At 40.7% G+C, this 21,325-nt stretch overlaps 1 protein-coding gene across 2 annotated transcripts in view; it reads left to right on the top strand.

Moving 5' to 3' along the window:
* ano10a (anoctamin 10a) overlaps positions 1–21,325 on the top strand; it is a 50,600-nt gene that overhangs the window by 15,619 nt on the left and 13,656 nt on the right. For both annotated transcript variants that reach the window (XM_047360826.1, XM_047360827.1), the window contains exons 12-13: positions 183–311; positions 17,564–17,680. In XM_047360826.1, coding sequence (XP_047216782.1) covers positions 183–311; positions 17,564–17,680 — 246 coding nt within the window. The remainder of the gene's footprint in view (positions 1–182; positions 312–17,563; positions 17,681–21,325) is intronic.

Genomic DNA, 21,325 nt, shown 5'->3' with positions numbered 1-21,325 from the left:
TTCATAAAGCAGTGTGTCCTCTATTCCTTAGTTCTGGTATTAAACCCGTTAGCCTTACACAGTCTGTGATCCTCAGCCCATCTGATCCGATCTGATCTGGGTCGGGTACTTTTAAAGCGAAGTGGTGGATATATTGCAGCCATTGACAGCAGCTGCTGCTCTCTGTGTCTCTGACTCTGCAGCTCGCCTTTGAGACCATAAGTGTGATTGCTGTTGTGACCAACTGTGCGCTCATTGGCATGTCTCCACAAATCAAAGCATACTTCCCGGACTCCGAGACCCAGCTCATACTGTGGACGGTCACCATCGAGGTAATTCATGTATGACTCACTGCCTTTCTGTGTGAAATAAGCGTCAGTCCACAATATTGAAACTTTGCATTCTGATTATGTATGCACTGCAATAAAATAATCCAATCAAAAATCACACCAGCTGGTCTTCAGCTGGACCAAAGAACTACTTGAAGGGTTCTGCATATTCTGCCTCTTCTCTTTGTCTGCCTTTGTGGTTTTGGCGGACAAAGGTTATTAGAAGGAGGCATCTGCAGCAAGTTGTTTCATACTGACCATGCCACCGTTAGTATCTGCTGAACAACTGAGGATTTCAGGTAGAGTTGTGTAAAATGTGGTCCATGGACCACATGTGGCCCTTGAAATGATTTTGTGCGGTCCTCGATCATAATTCAAGACTGAAAACAAGTTTGGCTTGGCAGCACAAGCAGTTGATGCAGCTAGACACTGGGCATGTTTTAGGGTGTGATGTCCACTGATAAATTAAAATCTTCACAATAAATTAAAATCTTCTTGGTAAACAACTTATTTATTTATCTTTTATTAAACACACTTTTTACTTTTATATGAATTTCATTGTAAATAAGTCCACAAACATCCAGCAGGTTTCCTCTAAAGCAGACCTGGGCTAATTACAGCTGGCCAAGTGTTTTTAAAGAAACAGTGACCCATGTCCTGTTCTTGGTACTGGGAATGAAGAAAACTAAGATCATAGAAAATGTAGAAAATCTTTGCCCTTCATTTAATAAAGTAAATTGCCAGGCCCTTTTTATGTTTTGGATGGTTTATGGTTTATAAAATTCTTATTACTCAGTTTGTTCCGTTGAAATAATCTATGTTTTGTTCATTGTTAAGCAGATGAACCTAATAAATCCCAACAAAATGCAGTAATGGCTGGAGCTCACTGATCCGTTTTTAGCTTTATTGTGCAAATTTCAAGGAGTCTAACATTTCAGCACCATCTGTATCTTCATCAGAGTCACAGGTCTGATCAGTGAGCTCCAGCCTTTTCCACATTGGCAAGTTTAATGTCCTGCAGCACCTAGTTCTGCCACTCTTTACTGGAAGCTGCACAAAGTGCCTACATTTTATTCAACTTTTTGTGTTTTTAATTTAAAAATATATTGTTTTTTTTGTCGCCTGCAAGTACTTTCAATTTGAGGTTTTTGGCCCATGTGGCAAAACGTTTGGACACCACTGATTTAAAGTAATTTCCTGAAACGTTCTGATGAGGCTAGGTAAGAAAATGTGGTTATGTGACTGCAGTAAACGATATCTACCAGCAGGAGGTTGCTCACAGTTATTTTAGATTGGTCTGTTGTATTTTATAAGAATCATCTGGACCAAATGGGATCAGAACACTCACACTCATTGGAAATATTCTGTTAGAAACTCTTAAAATAATAAAAATCTAAATATGCAACTAAATTACAAAACATGTGGGATTTCAGCCTTTCTCTGCTTATTTATCTACAGGATTCATTTAGTTACTGAACTACACAGAAAGCAGAAACTCAACCCAGTGGTTTCAGAACATGGGTATTGTGGGCAGGTGCGCAACTACATACTTTCTGAGGGGTATGCGGACACATTACAGGTGATCCACAAAGCCCTGTCTTTTAGTGTTTAACCCTTTCTCTCTCCTAGACATGGCAATTGACTGAGCTTCTACTGTAACTAACTCTATGTTCTCTCTTTCAGACTCTAACCTTGAAAACTGGCTCAGAGTTTATCTGTTCTTTCTTTCTAGGTGAAACGACTAAAGGAGCTACATCCATTAACATTTACTTTTCCTTCCCATAGAAAGTACTCCTGGATCAGTGCTTCTTTGTTCTCTTTGTGTCTCTGCTCTGTTCTCTCAAACCCCCAGTCGGTCGTGGCAGATGGCCGCTCACACTGAGCCTGGTTCTGCTGGAGGTTTCTTCCTGTTAAAAGAGAGTTTTTCCTCTCCGCTGTCGCTACATGCATGCTCAGTATGAGGGATTGCTGCAAAGTCAACGCCAGTGACTGTCCACTGTCTCTACATGCTCATCTGGGAGGAGTGAATGCTGCAAGTCACTGACTGGATGCAATCTGCTGGGTTTCCTAAGATAGAAAAACTTTTTATCCAATTTGAATAAGTAACTAACTCTGGCTGCACTGTTCAATGGTTAGGATTAATTGGAATGTATGTACCTGACTTTTGTGAAGTGCCTTGAGACAACATGTGTTGTGAATTGGCGCTATATAAATAAACTGAATTGAATTGAATTTACATACATATTACAGCAGGTGATCAACTCAACCAAAAAAAAAGTCATACCATGTAACAGCAGCGACACCCAGTGCTCAATACATTCTCTTTAGCTTGTACTCCAGAATATTAAAACTAAATTTGTCAAGAATGGCATCAAATGAAATAGACCTGTTTTCAGTAGAGGTCACTGCTAACTGAGTGAAGCGATCGAACAAAGCTGTGTTTTTATAAGCTTCAGCTTATTAAAGGATCTCTCAGCAGATGCAACAATCAGAGGCATGGTAGCAACCCTTCACTCTTTGTGCTCTTCTCTGCTAAGTCATGTGGTCAAACAAGCATTATTTAATAGCTTTAAATAATTTACACATCTGGCTAACACACTTTTTCAACCTAAATAATATTTAAAGATGAATCACTTAGTTCCTACACTTCCCCTTCCCCTTTCTGTCCTGATTGTTTCTCTCTCTTCTTCTCTTCTTTCTCTCCATCCTGACAGCTGAATTACATTGAAAATACTGCAGTCAAACCACAAATAAAAACGTGAAATTATAATTTTACCTGATATCCTTGTTGGATATCAGTTACCGATTGGACGCTACATCTGAGCAGACTTAACAGATACATCACAACAGCACTGTAGTATTATATCCCAGTGAAGACATTTAAACTCAAGTACATCACTTCCAAGTTCTATAATTTATCTGTTTTATGATTCACCATCTAGTTAAAGTCCCTTTATTTTTCTTGTGATTTTCAGTGGCGTGCCTCTGTTATTGATCATATCAGTTACACATGCATTAACAGCTGTTAATACGGAAAATGCTGACTAAAAATCAATCCCCCACCCTCTAACGCAGCACCCCTGTGCATATAGTGCATACAAATTTTTTTTGCCACTGATTGTGGGTCAGAAAAAAAATCCACAAAGAATTCAAACTTGTACACCCATCAAATTCAATGTTGCTGCTATGAACACTGAATGAAAAGGTAAATAGAGAAAGCAACGTTCTATGTGAACAGTAATAAAGAACAGAACTTATTCATATAAATGTACCATCAGAACCAGAAGAAGCCCCACTGCGTAGCTCTGGACATCCACCAGCAAACCTAGAGCTGATGTAGTTTTTCTCACTAGATGGAGCCACAGTCCAAACTGGCTCAGAGGAGAGGAGATTCTGTGGGAGTGTGTTGGACATGTACACCTGAAACCCGATGTTTACATACGCTGTTTGAAAAGACAGAACCATATATCTCACTGTCTGACATTAATCAGAACAAGCTTCTCCACTTTTTAGTCAGTTTGAGTTACCAGCATTTTTTCTATTTGCTGTCAGAATAGTGAGAGAGAAATTTTATTACTTTCTTTCAATTCACAAGTTTTCCATCCATTTCCTTGGTATTTAGTAGAATAACCTTTTAAACTGTATGAACTGGGTCAAACGTTTCGGGTTGCCATCCAAAACCTTCTCACAATAGTTTGCTGAAATTCTGGCCCATTCCACCTGACAGAACCTGTAAGCGGGTCTTTTGTAGGCCTCCTTGCTCTCACACATCTTTTCGGCTCTGCCCACAAATGTTTTTAGGACTGAGATCAGGACTTTGTGATTGTCACTCCAGAACAGATGGAGTCAGATGAGCAGGGGATGGCACATCTGTTTATCAAATGTTTATTAAAAATGTCAACCATGCACCCCTTGTCTGTTGCCATGATGTTGTCAATGTTTAGTGATAGATATAGATTGGAATTAGGCCTATTTTACAGATCTTTCACTGTTTTCCAGAACTGTTTTGGATCAGAGCCACAAAGTAAAAACTGTTCTTTAAAATAATCAGATTTAGCCTTGTGAACAGCCTTCAAGGCCTTATTTCTGTTTTGCCTAAAACACAAGATATTGCAGGACATCTTGAAAACCGTGCTCTATGGCATATGTCGTTTTATGTCTGAGGAGCACTGTTGGGCTCATGGCCAAACCAGGGGCTTTGCCATCTCTATATTTCTAAACCTTTTTGCAGGGGCCAACTTATTAACAACGGGCCTGAAAGGTTCAGGGAACAGATTTCATGCCTCCTCTACTGTTGGGATCTGGCTGATTCTAGGCCAGTCCTCATATGCTAGGTCATGTAAAAAGGCTTGTGGATTGAAGTTTTGTTCGTAGCTAATGCAAGCTGACAGAGTAGCCTTTTTGCACACGTGCAATAAAAGGGATCACTGATATCCGGACAGAACACCCCAGAATGGTAACTATGGGCGAACTACGTTAGGATAACATCAATCAGAGATTTTGGTGCCATAATTGTGGGGGTACAAACAATTTGAAAAAGATTTAAAGCATCAAATTGTTCCAAATCCAGGTTCTTTATAAAGCACATTTAAAAATAGCAAGTTTGCCAAAGTGTTGTACATACTAAAATAAAAAAATAAAAAAATAAAAGCTATAACAAGACATCCAGCAGACATTTAAAACACATAAAATACAATAGATACAATAGAAGAGTCAACTCACAACTGGTCAAATGCTACTGAGCAAAGATGTGTTTCGAACAGAGACTTGTCTTGGCTTTTCACTTGGCTGGCCCAGGTCCTGCTGGACTGCTCCAGCCGGGGAACAACTGCCCTGTACGGTTTTAGGGATCTAGGGGGATTCTGGCCGGCACCTTGGCTCCCATACCCTCGTCTATAATGTATGCAACACCACACATCAGTGTGATCTTGAGGTGTGGGATGATGGACTTTGGTTTAGGTTTAGTGGTTAACTCCAGGGCCGAGGGGCATGGCAAGGTCCTCTTTTGTTGCCGCCTCTGGCGGCATATAATAAATTATATTTTACAAAACAATAACTGGTTGTTCCATCCTTGTCAGCACAAACTGCCATCAAGCATTTGTGATAACTGGCAATGGATCTTTTCCATCACTGTGGAGGAATTTTGGTCCACTCTGGTTTGCAGAATTGCTTTAATTTAGCATTTGGGGGATTTCCAGCAAAAAAGGCTTGTCTAAGGTCACTTTACAGCATCTTAGTCAGATTGAAATTTACACTTTGACTAGGCCACACGAAAACCATTTTGTTTAGTTTTTTCAGCCAAACAGCAATGGATTTGCAGGTTTGCTTAATGTCATTTTTTCTGCTCCCAAGGCTTAGAAATGGCTATGTAACCCTTTCCATACTGATAGATATCAGGGACGTATCTCATTTGTTCTTGGATTTCTTTAAATTGGGGCATGATGTGTTGCAGTTTGAGATGTTATGGCTCAGAACAGGTCCTATTTAAATAATTCCTTTATTCTACAGGTCTGACGTAATTAGTCCCGAGTGTGACTGTTGAAGGATTGCTTTGAAAATCTTAGTTCCCCTAATAAATGAAACCATCATTTAAAAAATGAATTAGTTTTTACTCATGTTGTCTTTCTTTGATAATAAAATTCAATTGATTATTACATTTAAGTGTGGAAAAAAAGCAAAAGCAGAGGAAATCTGTAAGGGTGTAAAACCTTTTTACAGCTCTGTAGATATACTGGAATACTCCAAGAGAAGGTTAGGCATGGGAATATGACTTTTTATTGTTGTGGACAGGGCTCTGTTTGACTCATGGGCCCTCTGCAGGTGAGACACTGCTCTGCTGAACATAGACAGAAACCAGGACAGCTCCTGGCATGTGGCCATAGCGCAGGTCTATGGTAATAACAGGCTGTACCACTCAGAGCCATCCTGCATATGTTTGTGACAGAGGCTACAAATCCTGAGCAAGATGACAAACACAACCAAATGCTTATTGTACATCTGAACATGTTTCTACGTCATCAGTATCACCAACATCATCATCATATTCATGCACATTTCTTATAATAGAGCGAGGGTTGCAGCCTCCAGTCCAGACTAATAGTGTGAAGACCCAGCTAGGTATGCTGGATGTCCACATTCAGAACAGTTTGGGTTAAAAGTAGAGCTCACTGTTTCTCTTATCTTGGTTGTTGGGCTCCTTGAAGATTTCCGGCAGTGGTGCTATGATAGCTGGGTAATTACTATATAGAGCTTCCTCACATCACTGAACAGTAACTAGGCAACAGGCCGGTCTGTCGCAGAGACAGAGAATTTCTTTCAGAGTCACAGGGCTGTCTTGTTTTAGAGCAGCTGAGCTTACAGAGCAAACCCTCTGAGCAAAGTGTGCAACTTCAACAGCCAGCTGCTTGTCTTCTGGACAAAACAGAGTTTTAAGAGGAAAACATCAGTAGTGCAGGTTTTTGATACTGAGTTTTATAATGTTGGTGACCTGATCTGCAGTTAAGTGCATGTAGTTTATTCACTCGTATTTGCTTTTTACACAGGTCCAAGTTAGTTCGGATAGCTATTTCCTTTAATTACAGATAGATCATCATTTGAAAACTGCTTTTTGTATTTTAGTAGGTTATCTTTGTCTGATATTAACATTAGTTTAAAGATCATTTAGATGACTAAAAGCAAAAAGATCTATATGCATTAATATTCTACTATCTGATTCAAGAGTTTATTTATTGTTTCATTTCATTATTTTTGTTTCACCAAACCATTGTCATTTTAAACCACCATAATAGTTCTGATGACATGCATCATGTTCTGCTGTGGCTGGAGGCTGCATCAGGCCAGCAGAGACTGGTAGATCTTGTCACAACCTGGCTCATGGTTTATGACAAAAAAAAAAAGGGAAAGGACACCAGATGACAATTTACAATTATTTATTTGAAAGTAATTACCAAAAAGTAGCAATAGTTCATTGTATGGAGTCGGTAAAATCAGTCATGTGGACGTGAATGGGTGACAATGTTGAATGTAAGTGTTGGGTGTTAAATTAAGCAAACCAAACATAAGCAGACCAAATCTAATCCTGGAGGACAACCATGGCCAAGAGATCAGACGATTCCCACCCTTGCTGTGCAACACCCAGGCCTTTATATAGGAGTAAAGGATCAACTCAGGTGTTTTTGACCAGTATGCCTGCTGCACTCCAGCCAATGGATCTGTCACAGTCTTCCCTTTCCTTTATTCAGTGGCCAGAAAAGAGTTTCATACCCACAAGCACTCTGTGTTGGCAGCCCATGTGAAACATGAAAACAATTTATTTAGGCCTCATTATTGGTTTGTTTACTTAAAGTGTCCAGTTACTATCAGTTTCCACTCTTGCAAGTGATCTGAATGAATCGATTTAAAATTCTTGCAATTCAGATAGAAAAAGAAATCAGTTTTAAAATAAACACATTTGATAATTGCTATTATTCATGATAATAGAGATCTGCAGCTGTAACTTGAGCCAGAGAACACATCTTACAGAAATATCTCTGTCAGATTGTCAGTAAATGCCACATTTTTGTGCCTTATTAGTTAAAATGATGGTGGATTGAAATGATAATTTTCTAACTAACAGTGGAGGGATACCATGGTTGTACTGGACTGGAAATAGCTCTGTGACTTTTGCCAGAATCTTCAGAAATGAACCTGTCTGTAATTGCTTGGGATGGAATACCAGCTGTAAAATTATTTTAGACAAATGGTCAAGATATAATTTAAAATCTTCCTACATTACATTTTTATTTATGTATGATATTTTTCTCTGTTGAGTGATATTATTTATTGATATTAAATTAGGACAGTCTAAGCAATCATCAAGTAAAAAGTCAGGTTTCAGTTCTATTCTTCAACATGCTGGAGGTATTTGTTAACTGACACATTTCTAACCCACGAAGTCCATTAGCAACACTGAGGCTAACAGAACTTGGCTCCTTTTATCTTAACCAGGTTCTTTGAATGGGGAACACCCTGCATATAGTAAATATTTTCTGCCACCGTCCGTCCTAAAGGACATTTTAAGCCGAGTCTGCCTGACATCATCATCGGCAATATGAGATTGCTTTCAAATAAGATGGGAGACCTGACGGCACTGTCACAGAGTCAAAAGGACATAGTGGATGACAACGCTGTCTCTGCATACTTCCACACAACATGAGCACACAGAGGGAAGAACGAATGCTAATCTAAGGGATGCATTCAGCTCTTCCCCCCTTCCACCACTTGGCAAGTCAGATCTTGACCTGGTTCCCCTTTTTCTCCCGCTACGTGAATCTGGTGAACCACTTGCCTATTACCTAAAAGAAAACTGAAGAGGTAGACAGATGGGGCCATGGAGGCACTGAGGGGCTGCTTTGAAGGGACAGACTGGTCGGCACTCTATGAGCCCTACGGCAAGGACATTGATGGGCTCACAGAATGGTTCACTGAAGACATAAACTTCTGTGTAGACGATGTGGTAGTAACAAGGACTGTTAAATGTTACCCCATTAACAAGCTGTGGGTAACTAAGGACACTAAAACACAACACCTTCAGCGCAGGAATCAAGGTGTGGCATGAGAACCATCACCGGCAACAGCCCAAGCAACAGGAGAAGTTGATGGCAATGTTGAGCGAGCAAATTAGTTGAATCAGTTTTTCAACAGATTTGACTTTGTAATTCCAACGCAATCCCTTGACTACTCTTCTGGTTAACGGCAGGTTGCGGCCACTCCGCCCCCACTCCTCTGTCTCCCCCTTCCTATCAACCACATCCACACTAAGCTTCACAACTGATCTGGTGAGAAGACAGCTGCAAAGACTTGCAAAGCTGCAGGAACTGATGGCACAAGTCCAGCCATCCTGAAAGCTTGTGCCCCCCAGCTAGGTGGATCATTGTATCCTTAGTCTTCACAGAATCCCTGTGATGTGGAAGACGACATGCCTTGTTTGAGGATGCTGAGGAGAAGCCTGGACCTTGATGCTCTAAGGCAATGTGGAGCGGGCTCTGGAGTTCTCTGACAGGCTGCTGGAAGGCTATCGAGACTCTTCAGATGAAGACATGAAGTGAAAAGCTGAGCCATCCATTCTGGAACTGGAGTGGATGTCCAGCAACGCTGTCTGTGACTAGAGGTTAGCGTAGCAGCAGGCAAGCCGGAGATGTTGGCCAGACCCTCCATGACAGGGGAGAAGGCATCAGCCGGACCCTCAGAGACAGGCACGGAAGCATCAGCTGGACCCCCGGAGAATGGAGCAGAGGCTGCCTGCTGGTGACGCAAAGAGAAGGAAACAGATGGAGGCACCGACACAGGTGACGGTGGAGGAGACAACCTGTGCTTGCAACTGAGACAAATTGTGGAAAATCTCTGCCCTGCTGCATGTAACACATGTACAGCTGCTGGGGATCGCAGGGCTGGACCACCATGTCACAAAAGACTCTCACAGTCCTCTTTAGCATCTCATAAAACTCCTCTGAAAAAAGCTCTGCTGAGTCAAACTGGCTGGTTCCTTCTGCCATGTTTCGGTTAATGATGACCCAAATGCAAAGCAAGCGTTAAATAAGAATGAGAGCTTTTTGATAGAAAAAATTAAGAGAACTTACAAACATCAGGCAGACAAGCAAGACCAACTGGAATAATGGAGCAGAGAAATGGACCAAAAGACAGTTCAATGGAAGGAACCAGTGAAGAACAAAGAGAGACAGTGAGTATATAAATAATAAGGCAGGGGTTGAGAAATGACAGGTTAACCAGATGAGCTCATCTGGTTAACCTGTCATTTCTCAACCCCTGCCTCATTATTTATATCAGTGTCACATTGTGACAATAGGAATTTCCTCTTGAGGATTAATAAAGTAATTCTGATTCTAATAAGGCCCACATGGCACTGGGAGAACTCAACCTGAAGCCTGTTGCCCATAAAAATCTCCAGCACTGTGCTCACTGCTTGAGGACGTCTTCCAACTGAGGAAAACTTGATCACCTCCATACTGCGCCCAGAGTCAGCTGTGTTGGTTGCTGGGTTACCAAAGGAACTCATGAGCTTTTCTGCCTGAAGTTATAAGGCAGGATGCACCTGTCAGGCTGGTGAAGAACAGGCCTAGCATCATAGCTACAGATGAGGGGTGAAAAGAGGCAGAAAAAACTCAAACAACACTTAGACTCATACTCCACTGTGTAAAGAACAATGTTACAATTTGAGTGTGTTTAGTTTCAACCAATAAAATATGCAAATAATATTGCATACAGATGATGTCATGGGGTGTACTTGCCCCACATACTCAACACACACACACATTCAAACTCACATACACATACACCTGTGTCAGCATGTCTGAATTTCTGCCTGGTGCTCAGTCCTGTTCCTCATCACAGTAATGAACTGATGTAAGCTTTAGTAGCTGGACAGGGCAGACTCAGACTGGATCCCTATCTCCATCAGACATTGGACGAGAGACAGGTGAAAACCAGAACAGATCACCTGTCCCTCACAAAACTCATCTGCTTTAGGCCCTGTCCCAATACTCGCACTTCCACCCTTGTGTCCCTGAATTGCGTGTTCCCGTTGATGGATTTGAGTGCGTAGTGTGTCCTAATTCTCCAGAGTGGTCCTTAGCCCCGCCCCCTTTGTGCCCTCAATCCACACTTTGGCTAAGCACGCATCTAAGTGGACTTCGCCGAAGTATATTACCCACAATTCACTGCTGAAGATGACGTTCTGAGAAAATACCAATCACAACCATCAATGTAATCAACTATCAAATCAGAATAACAAGAACTGCGTAAACTGTAGAGAGCAAGCCGACATATACATAATTTTACTGGTTTTCCAGGGTCAACATTGTAAGATACCACTGGGTTCAGAGTGAGTCTGGGCAGTCAGTAGGCCATAACACTGAAATACCTTTCAAACAAACACTGGCTTGGCGAGAGTCTGGTGTATAATCCTCCTTCGCTTCCTGTACATTCTTCTCCTCAAAACAATTGCTTGTTGCAGTTTTAAAATATTTTTTTAGCAGCAAGACAGCAAAAACAACACCGGTCCTCCCCCTTTTTGATGTTACAGTTACGGTGCAGAGGTGCAAGTCGATGACGTAACCCCTACTGTCCCAATTCTCCAATTTTGCACACTTGTAACCTGCGCACTTCAACCCCTACATGCACTTGTACAAAGTACACACTTCATAGAGGGGCGTAGGGTGTAGTGTGGGTATTGGGACAGGGCCTTAATTACTATGAAGAAGTCTGGCTTTAAATTCTGAAACAACATTACTGCTAAAAGAAAGCATGAGGACCGTACCCTGGCAAGGTTACAACTGCCAGTCTCAGCACGGTTTATCTGGACCCTGGAGCGGTTGAATGCAAACCGCATCGACTAAAGAGGTCAATTTTCTCACAATTACAGATCCCTGGACTGGACCAGCAGTGTGATTGCACCCTTAAAGTGCACAATAAAGACTCCAGCTCTTAGCTGATTGCTAATGTTGTTCAAGGCCAGTTTATTTATCTGACGTCTCAGCAGCACAAGGTTAGCCTGAACACTAAGGATGTTAAGGCTTGGACCATAAACTGTGTTTTGCCTGAAATAATGGATGTGAAATTCCAAATGATATCTGCACCGTCACTGCTGCTCGGAGCTGGCATGGCAACGGTATGAGTCCTCATTCAGACAAATGATAAGACATACGTTATCCATCACTGACTCCCTGTTGTGATAAGTTACTTTAAATATAAGAGTTATATGTAATGAATCTTGAATTTGCTTACCAATGACACAACCAGCATTGGAAGCAGCAACCCCTCATTAGACCTCATGTCAGTAAAAATGGGTTTCCATGGAGATGCTCAATTTATGATGTTTATTGTGAAACAAATAAGCCACACTAGGTGAAGTGTTCCTTTCTGTTGGTGACCTATCAAACTTTCTTGCACCAGGAAGTTTGTTTAAACAGCATGCAGTAACACTGATATAATGTTGTTAATCTTTCTTCATCTTATCAGTGTCTTCTCATTGGCTCTGACAGAGTTGGAGATAGTTCCTCACGATATACTAGCCTGAATAAAGAGACAATGTACAATGTTGCTTCACTTATTACCTTTCCCTGAAATCACCAGGCTGCCCATCTGTTTCTCCCTCTATTTGGAAAGATGGACTGGGGTCCTGTCTGCAGTAATGCCAGTGATGCTGTGGTCTATCATGAATAATACCAAAAAACAAAGCTCTTGTTTTACTGGTCCATCTTTAGCAGTCATTTTTGGTAAGGGGATATGGACCATGATTGAATGAATAAAATCCCACATACAAGCAGCTGAAATGAGGTGCATAGCTCACTCTGCACTTCACTGAATTTCTCACCTGAAATGACGTCAAGCTAAATATCAACATAGCAGATACCGGAGAAAAATCAGTCCAAATTCAGCTGCCTCAGGCATTCAACCAGTCAGAAACACTGCATAGCATATGAGATGTTTCTAAACACTGGTACTGTCGTTCTATCCATAACTGTCCACTTGTCCTATTCACTCAAGCAGCTCCTCTTCAAGCTCAGGTCTTCTACCAGAGGATTGTGAGCTTGAGGGTTCTGCACAATATGTTAGCAGTTCCTAGGACTGCTCTCTTCTGGACCGACGTTGTTCCTGGAATCTGCTCCAGCCACTCCTACAGTTAAGTGGTTACAGCTCCAAGTGTTCCAATGACCACTGGAACCACTGAGGCCTATGCTCTCCACAACTGCTGTATTTCTTCTTTAAGTACTTGATATTTTGTGATCTTCTCATGTTTCTTTTTCTTGATGTTTCTGTTAAATGTGATTGCTTCATCTATCAGTACTGCACTTTTTTCTGCTTTGACCACCAACCCGCCATCACTGGATCTTAAAGTCCCACAGGATCTTAGTCCTGTCGTTCTGCAACATTCTGTGTGTCTCGCTTTGAATGAGGAACCTCCATCCCATATTCGGCACAGAGGTCTCTGTACACTATACCTGCCTTCTGGTTATGGTGTTTTACCTGCCAGTATCTGGCACCCAGGTTTAATGTGTTTGACTGTTTCAGGGGTGTCAGGTGTTGTAGACCCAGGGCTCTATTGTTCTTGTGCTGAGTGCTAACTCGTGCTGTCATGATTAGTGTCCCTGAGCAGTCTAGCCAGCTCTAGCCATTGGTAGAACTTCTTCATATGAGCCACATTTACAAACTGTCTGTGACCGTGGCTCCACCTGGTCCTTCTCTTATGTATTGGATTTCTGCTGCCTGAGACATTTATATCTCGGCCTCTTAGATCTTAGGTTAAGATATTGTGCCAGTGTATCAAGATCTGTCCTACAATGGTTTTCCTCATATCTTTCTGATCGTTCATTCTGGGTCATTGTTCAAATTATTGGTATTCCTTAAGCCTTCTTCATTTTGGTGTACTTCAGGGTTCTGTTTTGGGGTCTTTATTATTTTTGGTTTCCAAGCTGCCTGTTCATTACTTTTAAAGATGTCTCATGTCACTGCCACACAGACGATATTCAGTTATTCATCTCTTTTTGGCCTTATGAGGTATCAAAACTACATGTGTTACATAATTACTTAGCCTGTGTAAAAAAGGTGAATGGCTAAATATTTTGTCTAACTAAATGAACATAAAACTAAAATTCTTGTTTGAGCTCCAGAAAAGCATACAACTCTAATAATAGAAACTCTTGGTTCTTTAGCCGCTTATGCTAAGTCTTCCATCTGGAACGCTAGGGTAAATTTTGTCTCTGGTTTTACTTGTATATGTTTTTATCACTCACAAAATATTGCTAAGCTAAGTAGTATTATTTCATGTACAGAACTGAAAATTGTTATTCATGCATTTGTTTCTTCGAGATTAAATTACAGAGCTCATTATTCACATGCTTAAACAAAGCATCACTGGACCTTCTACATGTTGTACAAAACACTGCTGCCAGACTTCTGACCAAATTACCAAAGTTTCTCACATCACGCCTACTCATCAGGGTCCATTGGCTACCCATCCATTCCAGAGTACACTTCAAGATCTTGGTTCTCGCCTACTAGGCTTTGAGTGGTCAAGCACCGGCATACATCTCAGAACTTTTACATCTGAAAAAGGTCATGTGACCTAGTCCTGCTGGTTGTGCCATGTATGAGGCTGAAAACAATTTTTTTTCTGTAGGTGAAAACTAACTTTTTCTGTAGGTACTTCCTTGCAACCTTATTAAGGTTGCCAATTGCCTGTTGGATCCCAACCTATTTGTACCTGTCTTCAACATCTTTAATGTTCACTTCTCATAGTTAAACTCCTTCAGTAGCAATCACCTTGCTCCCCTAAAATACTGTTCAACCACATCTATCTTTTCTGAATGACATTCTGATGTCCTTGCTTTATATCCTGGTGAGGTGGATCATTAGATAGGTGTGTCACTCATTCTTTGCATATAGCTCGATGCCATTCATGTACAGGACGTGACTGATGGTGGCACCACTTTGAAAATAGTATTTATAGCCACTCTCTGTAATGATCGGGGGTTTAAAACTTTGCAGAACAGTCGTGGAGACAGAGCGTAATGCTTTGAGCATACCTTAGTGTGTATGCATGTGTGTGTGTGTACATGTTTTAACATTTGTTACAGTGTGAGGCCCATTTTTTCCAACATACTATGTTGAGAGGACCCACTGCTCCTTATGAGACCCAAAGCCTAGGTGCCATAAGTAACTGTTTTGGGGTTAGGGGTTAGGTTTATGGGGCAGGTTTAGGGATAGGTATGTACTGGTAATGGTAAGGGTTAGGGTTAGGCCATAGAAATGAATGGGAACTGAATGGAAGTCAATGCAAAGTCCTTGTAAAGATAGAAACACATGGTGTGCGACACGTGGCGTAGCAGTAGAAACACATAATATGGGTGAGTGTGTGTGTGTGTATACACACGTTTACCTAACTCACTTAAGACCTTTTCCTGTTATATTCACTAACCTTCTGAAGACTGATTGGCCATATGGGGAACAAAGCCCATACCTAAGGCAGCCACCCTGTTTTAGAGGTATAGTATGAGGTTAGGGTCAGAAATACACTAATAGTAAGCGTTGGGGTAGGCATTACAGTTAGGCCTAAATGCAGTTACCAAAATGGAAGTCAATACAAATTCCAGATATGGGTATAAATACAGTTGTTCAATTCAGTTTATTTATATAGCGCCAATTCATAACACATGTCGTCTCAAGGCACTTCACAAAAGTCAGGTACATACATTCCAATTAATACTAACAATTGAACAGTGCAGTCAGATTCAGTTATTTATTCAAATTGGATAAAAAGTTTTTCTGTCTAAGGAAACCCAGCAGATTGCATCCAGTCAGTGACTTGCAGCATTCACTCCTCCCGGATGAGCATGTAGAGACAGTGGACAGTCACTGGCGTTGACTTTGCAACAATCCCTCATACTGAGCATGCATGTAGCGACAGTGGAGAGGAAAAACTCCCTTTTAACAGGAAGAAACCTCCAGCAGAACCAGAACCAGGCTCAGTGTGAGCAGCCATCTGCCACGACCGACTGGGTTTTGAGAGAACAGAGCAGAGACACAAAGAGAACAAAGAAGCACTGATCCAGAAGTACTTTCTATGGGAAGGAAAAGTAAATGTTAATGGATGTAGCTCCTTTAGTCGTTTCACCTAGAAAGAAAGAACAGATAAACTCTGAGCCAGTTTTCAAGGTAAGAGTCTGAAAGAGAGCACATAAAGTTAGTCACAGTAGAAGCTCAGTCAATTGCTATATCTAGGAGAGAGAACGGGTTAAACACTGAAAGACAGGGCTATGTGGATCATCTGTAGAAGGTGAGCATTAAGTTGTTGCCTGCAGAAGCTTGGACGATGCCCCTCTCTAGGAAGGTGTCACAGGTAGACACAGAGTCAGGCCAGGTGTAGCTTCAAGGAAGAGAAAAGAGAGAGAACAAAGTTAAAAGCTGAAATAACAGCAAATAATGCAGAATTGGAGAGTAGTGTGAGAATGTAGCGAAGAGGGGGAAAGTGATCATTATGTCCTCCAGCAGCCTAAGCCTATAGCAACATAACTACAGAGATAGCTCAGGATAACCTAAGCCACTCTAACTATAAGCTTTATCAAAAAGGAAAGTTTTAAGCCTAGCCTTAAAAGTAGACAGTTTGTCCATCTAGAACCCACTGATGGCCATTTTTATACTAAAAACCACAACGATTAGTATGCCTCTCTCTGTCAGATTGACCATAACCATTGGAAGCCATAACCGTGTGTGTGTGTGTGTGTGTGTGTGTGTGTGTGTGTGTGTGTGTGTGTGTGTGTGTGCGTGTGTGTGTGTGTGTGAATGGGAGGTGTGTGGGTGGTTAAGAGCAATGGTAACAGCATATATCCAATGCCTTGCAAATTTTTTGCACCCCTTGAACTTTCCCACATTCTGTTCTGCTTTCATGTGACACAAGGCAGTGCATTATTGTGAAGTGAAATTGTGAAGTGTGAAAATTGGTTTTAAATTGTTTTACAAATAAAAATCTGACATTTTTAATTCAGACCCTTTTATCCCATAACTAAAATCCATTGCTAGCAGTTAAGTCACCTGATTGGTTACTAGAGTCCAGCTGTCTTTAATCTAATGTCAGTATAAATCTAATTTAAAATGAATCGTATGTGCCAGGCAACAAAGAAATTTATATTAACTCTACCAATTCTACCAAACATCCAGCCTGACTGAAGTCAGAAGGTTGTTGATGGCTGTAAAAAGGGTGTGCTCAAAGTGCAACTGCCTAAGGGACATTTAGCTAATACAAGTGAGGGTTTATGAATATTTATGAGCCTGTATGTATAATTCTGAGTCTTGCCTGCGATTTTATTTGGTATTGTCATCGCAGCTTTGAAAAAAAAAAACAACTGATGTTAGTTAATTGAATGACATCCATGATCAGAGCAGGTAAAACATTGAACACAACTTCTTCAGGAGGCGAGGAAAGTTCGTTATGATGATGTTTTCCTGGCTCAGACCTCTTGGACATCAGCAGCATCTTTATACTCATAAACCTGAAGACATATCCACTCAGTCACTTTGTCTGTCTTCCTCTGTCCCTGCAGAATTCTGCTGTGTTGTCATTTCTTTCAAATCAAGCTTCCTTCACCTTATGTAGGCAAAACCACAATTAATTGAGCACTGAAGATTATTTACTGTGATATGCTTAAAACTGCTCTTTGAAACTAATTGTGTGATTTTTTTTTTTTTTTTTTTTTTTTTAGCACGGACTGCTGGCTTTCAAGTTCATCCTGACCTTCCTTATCCCAGATGTCCCCAAACACATCCAGATCAAACTGGCCCAGCTTGAGTTTGAGTCACTGGAGGCTCTTAAGAAGAAGGTAAATTGACTGGTTTGGAGTACAGTAGATTCTCCAGGACAGGACAATAAGTGAAGGCAGGGGTGTTTTTAGAGTCTTAAAAAAGTTAGGAGCTTTAGGCCAGACCCCAAATATTTTATTTTTCACAAGATAGCAGCCCAGTTTATAAGTAACTTAAAGTTAAAATAACATGAGACATGTTTTACCAGTTCTCTGCCTTGGCTGAGTTTTCATTGTACATAATTTATTGTGAATCAAACAAAAAAGGTACAATAATTACAACAATTTTACTTGGTTTTAATTTTTTGTTAGAAGCCGAATGAAGGACAAAGAGAAACAGAGTTTAGGATTGATGAAAAAAAACATTTTGCTGAAACAGAAAATGCCACATTTTGTGGTTTTTAGAAAAAAAAGTTCTTAAATTCAGAGATCTTTTCTCATCTACACAAATTAGTTTTTTCAATGTTCATTCATCATATTATTCCACTCCTGAGGCTCCATGGTCTTAATTTCATACTTAAAAAAACACATTTACTTATTTTATTATGCTGAGCTTTCCAAACATTTCATTGAAATGATTTCTTCTTTGATAAACCTGTTCTGTTTTACTGTTATCTTTCCAACCCTTAATTCCAGGTATGAATACTAATAATAATAAATGAAACATTTTACAACGCAGCCTGTTGTTCTCTACTGATCATGTGAGTCTTTACTATTACACACACACAGAAAAGGGTGTTAAATTGTGGTGTTTGTAATACAAGCATTTCATCCTGGACCTTTCTTGGACTCTCATCTTTTGTCCTGTTATCAGGACTAACATTACAGATATTAATAACTGTCTACATATGGTATGTATGTATTGCCTTAAGTAAAACTGTATCCTTGTTTAATTAGCTTAGTTCATATAGTATTCCACATTACATGTAGTATTGAGAAATATAGAATCGTTGACTAGTTAATGGTCCACTTGTGATGAATTGCTGTGATTTATTTCTTATTAATTCAGCACCTTTAAAAAACCCAGAGCTGTATGTTTAGAATCAGCACAGAAGATATAAAAGAGAAGAGGGAGGCTTACTTTTGCTTTTTCTACTACGTCTTACTGGAACCAGGAGATATTTTCCCAGTTTATTGAGCAACACGTTTTTTTGTCTACATGTAGAACTAGACTATAGGACTGGCTGCAGCCATGAGATGCAATGTGTTGATCTGAAGAACCTTGTAATGTGTTTAGCTGCTTTAGGATTAAATGCTTTGATTGCGACTAAACCAGTGGACCAAACACTTTCACAGCATGATGTAAATGCAGCCAGAAGCTCACAAAGAGGGTTCCTACTGATTTCTATCACTGCCAGGTCATTTAACGTTAGCTGTATCTCAGGTAAAGCTCCTCATCATGACCCTGATGATGCTCATTAGGGTCAACCTCTACTGAGTCAGCATTCAGGTTTTATTGCTGCCTGTGTTGAGCTGCTCTGCTTCCACCTGTTCCTGGGCGCACACACACCACCAGACTCCCACTCTGGTTGGCTCTGTTACTGCTCTGAAATCTCCCCTATTGTAGTCCTGTCCAAGGTGCTGAGTGTAACTTTTTGTTTAATGAAAGAGGCAGGCTGACAGCCCTGGACTGAACAGCCGTTGTGAACTTCTCCAGAATGGAAAAATACAATTGCCAGGCTGCCTCTGTTTGTGCACATAGTTGCACAGTTGTGGTGCTGCAAATGGAATACAATAGAAACAAATGTGATTGTTTTTGAATAAAAATTTGAAATCTAATGTCATTTGGGGCATAGTGCATTGATATGTTAAGGTCTTCTTTCATGAGGCTATTCATGAGCCGGAGGCTATTTAGAAAACATCCGGGATTCAGCCCTGGGAGCAGGTCTAACGACGTGCCTGAGTGAGGGCATCTGGACTTTGCTTGTTTCTTTAATATGTTTCATTTTTCATCCAAAATGCTTTTTCAGTTGTAATCATGGATCAGGAGTCTAAGACGTTTCAGCTGTAGTCACAAAAACAGCAATGATAGAGCCTTTAAGGTAACAGGAGTCACTGACCCAGACCTTCATCATTTTAATTGGGTTATTATTTTACCTGAAATGCTTCTCGCCCTGCTGGAGACGCTGTGATGTGCAGGGGAAATATGATTTGATATACATTTTTCTACTGGAGCCAGCTTCCGTTATCTGAGTTCTGTGTGTGATGTGGGGTGTTACCTACTGGCAAAGCTGAAGTTGCAGCCAGTTGTTTGGTAGTTCTGTTGGTGGCCGAGTATATAAATATATTCACGAAGTGACCTCTCCAGTGTGGGGATAAGATCCAACAATCAAGTTTTTTTCCCAGTTTTTGTAGACAGTTGTTGACCTTCTTCCTATGTTTGTTCCTCCAAAGAACCCCCTTTGTCTTATGGTAAAATGGTGATGCTTTGGTCATGCCTGAGGGATGTTGTTGGCTCTTCTGGAATCTGAGGGTAGAAGGAGGAGGCAGAGCTAGCGTGAGGGCTTCATTCGGCTTTAACTCTTTGTTTGCATCCTTGGAAAAATACCTCCAAACAACGCTTTTGCCTTGTTTTCAACTAAAGAGCGTTACAAAGACGTTTCTCCGGATGTACTTGCCATGTCAGCAGAGTTTTACACTTCCAGCAGCAGCTGCGCATTGTTTGGATTTTCAGTCATGGTCCGTAATAGGGGGCTCTGGGTTGTGTGCCAACTTGGGGGGATGAAAATGGGTAACTTTTTTGACATGAATGACAATCTGTAAGGAATTAATTTTCTTAGTATCTATATGTTATATCAACAAATAGATTATTCTGAATCAAGTACAGCGCCGTGGCCTCAGATTCTTATCTGGTGGATCCTGATGATTCTAAAACATGGGTGGATTTTTTGCTGCAGTCTGCGTAATTTGTATTCCTTCTATTCTTTGGTCCTGTCATGTTAGGAAACCTGGGCTTTTCCTGTGAAACTGGAAGCTTCTTTAATGATTGAAGTAGAAAGTAGTCTAGACATCTTTGAGCAGATCGTTAAGGCATCCAAGATTTCAAGAAATTACTCAACTGAGTCCAGTGAAGGAGAAAATATCGTCATTGCTTGATTGTCCTAGAAATATTTTCCAAGCCCAATATTCAGAAACATTTTAAACCCAATAACATTGCAAAATCCAGCAAAACTCTCAGACTGAGACTGGCTCATAGTAAAGATAAAACGCCCAAAAACAAACTAAATATTGTGGTATGTGCAGTCCAGTGCACCGAGCAATGTTCAGACCTCTACACTGGAGAAACTAAACAGTAAATACAACAAAAGATGGCCCAACACCAAAATGCCATCTCACTGGGTCAATACTCAGTGGTTCATTTACATCTGAGGGACAAGGAACACATTTTTGAAGACGGCAATGTGCACATTTTGGAATAGGAAGACAGGTGGTTTGAGAAAAGAGTGAAAGAAGCTAACTTTAACAACTAACACTATACAGAGAAGGTGTCTTCAGGTTCGATCTTTTTAACACCTACATTGATCTGGACTCTTCTCCCCAGATGGTTTTACAGAAGAATTAACACTTGGAGTCAGGTGATCAAAATAATTCACATATTGACATGGTTAGCATATGGACTGCCATGTGCATATGACCCAAACTTTAAACCAGATGGAGGGCATCTGT

This window comes from Girardinichthys multiradiatus, chromosome 3 (assembly GCF_021462225.1).
Source record: "Girardinichthys multiradiatus isolate DD_20200921_A chromosome 3, DD_fGirMul_XY1, whole genome shotgun sequence".
Classification (NCBI taxonomy): Eukaryota; Metazoa; Chordata; class Actinopteri; order Cyprinodontiformes; family Goodeidae; genus Girardinichthys; species Girardinichthys multiradiatus.
This window is presented reverse-complemented; position numbering and strand designations above follow the sequence as displayed.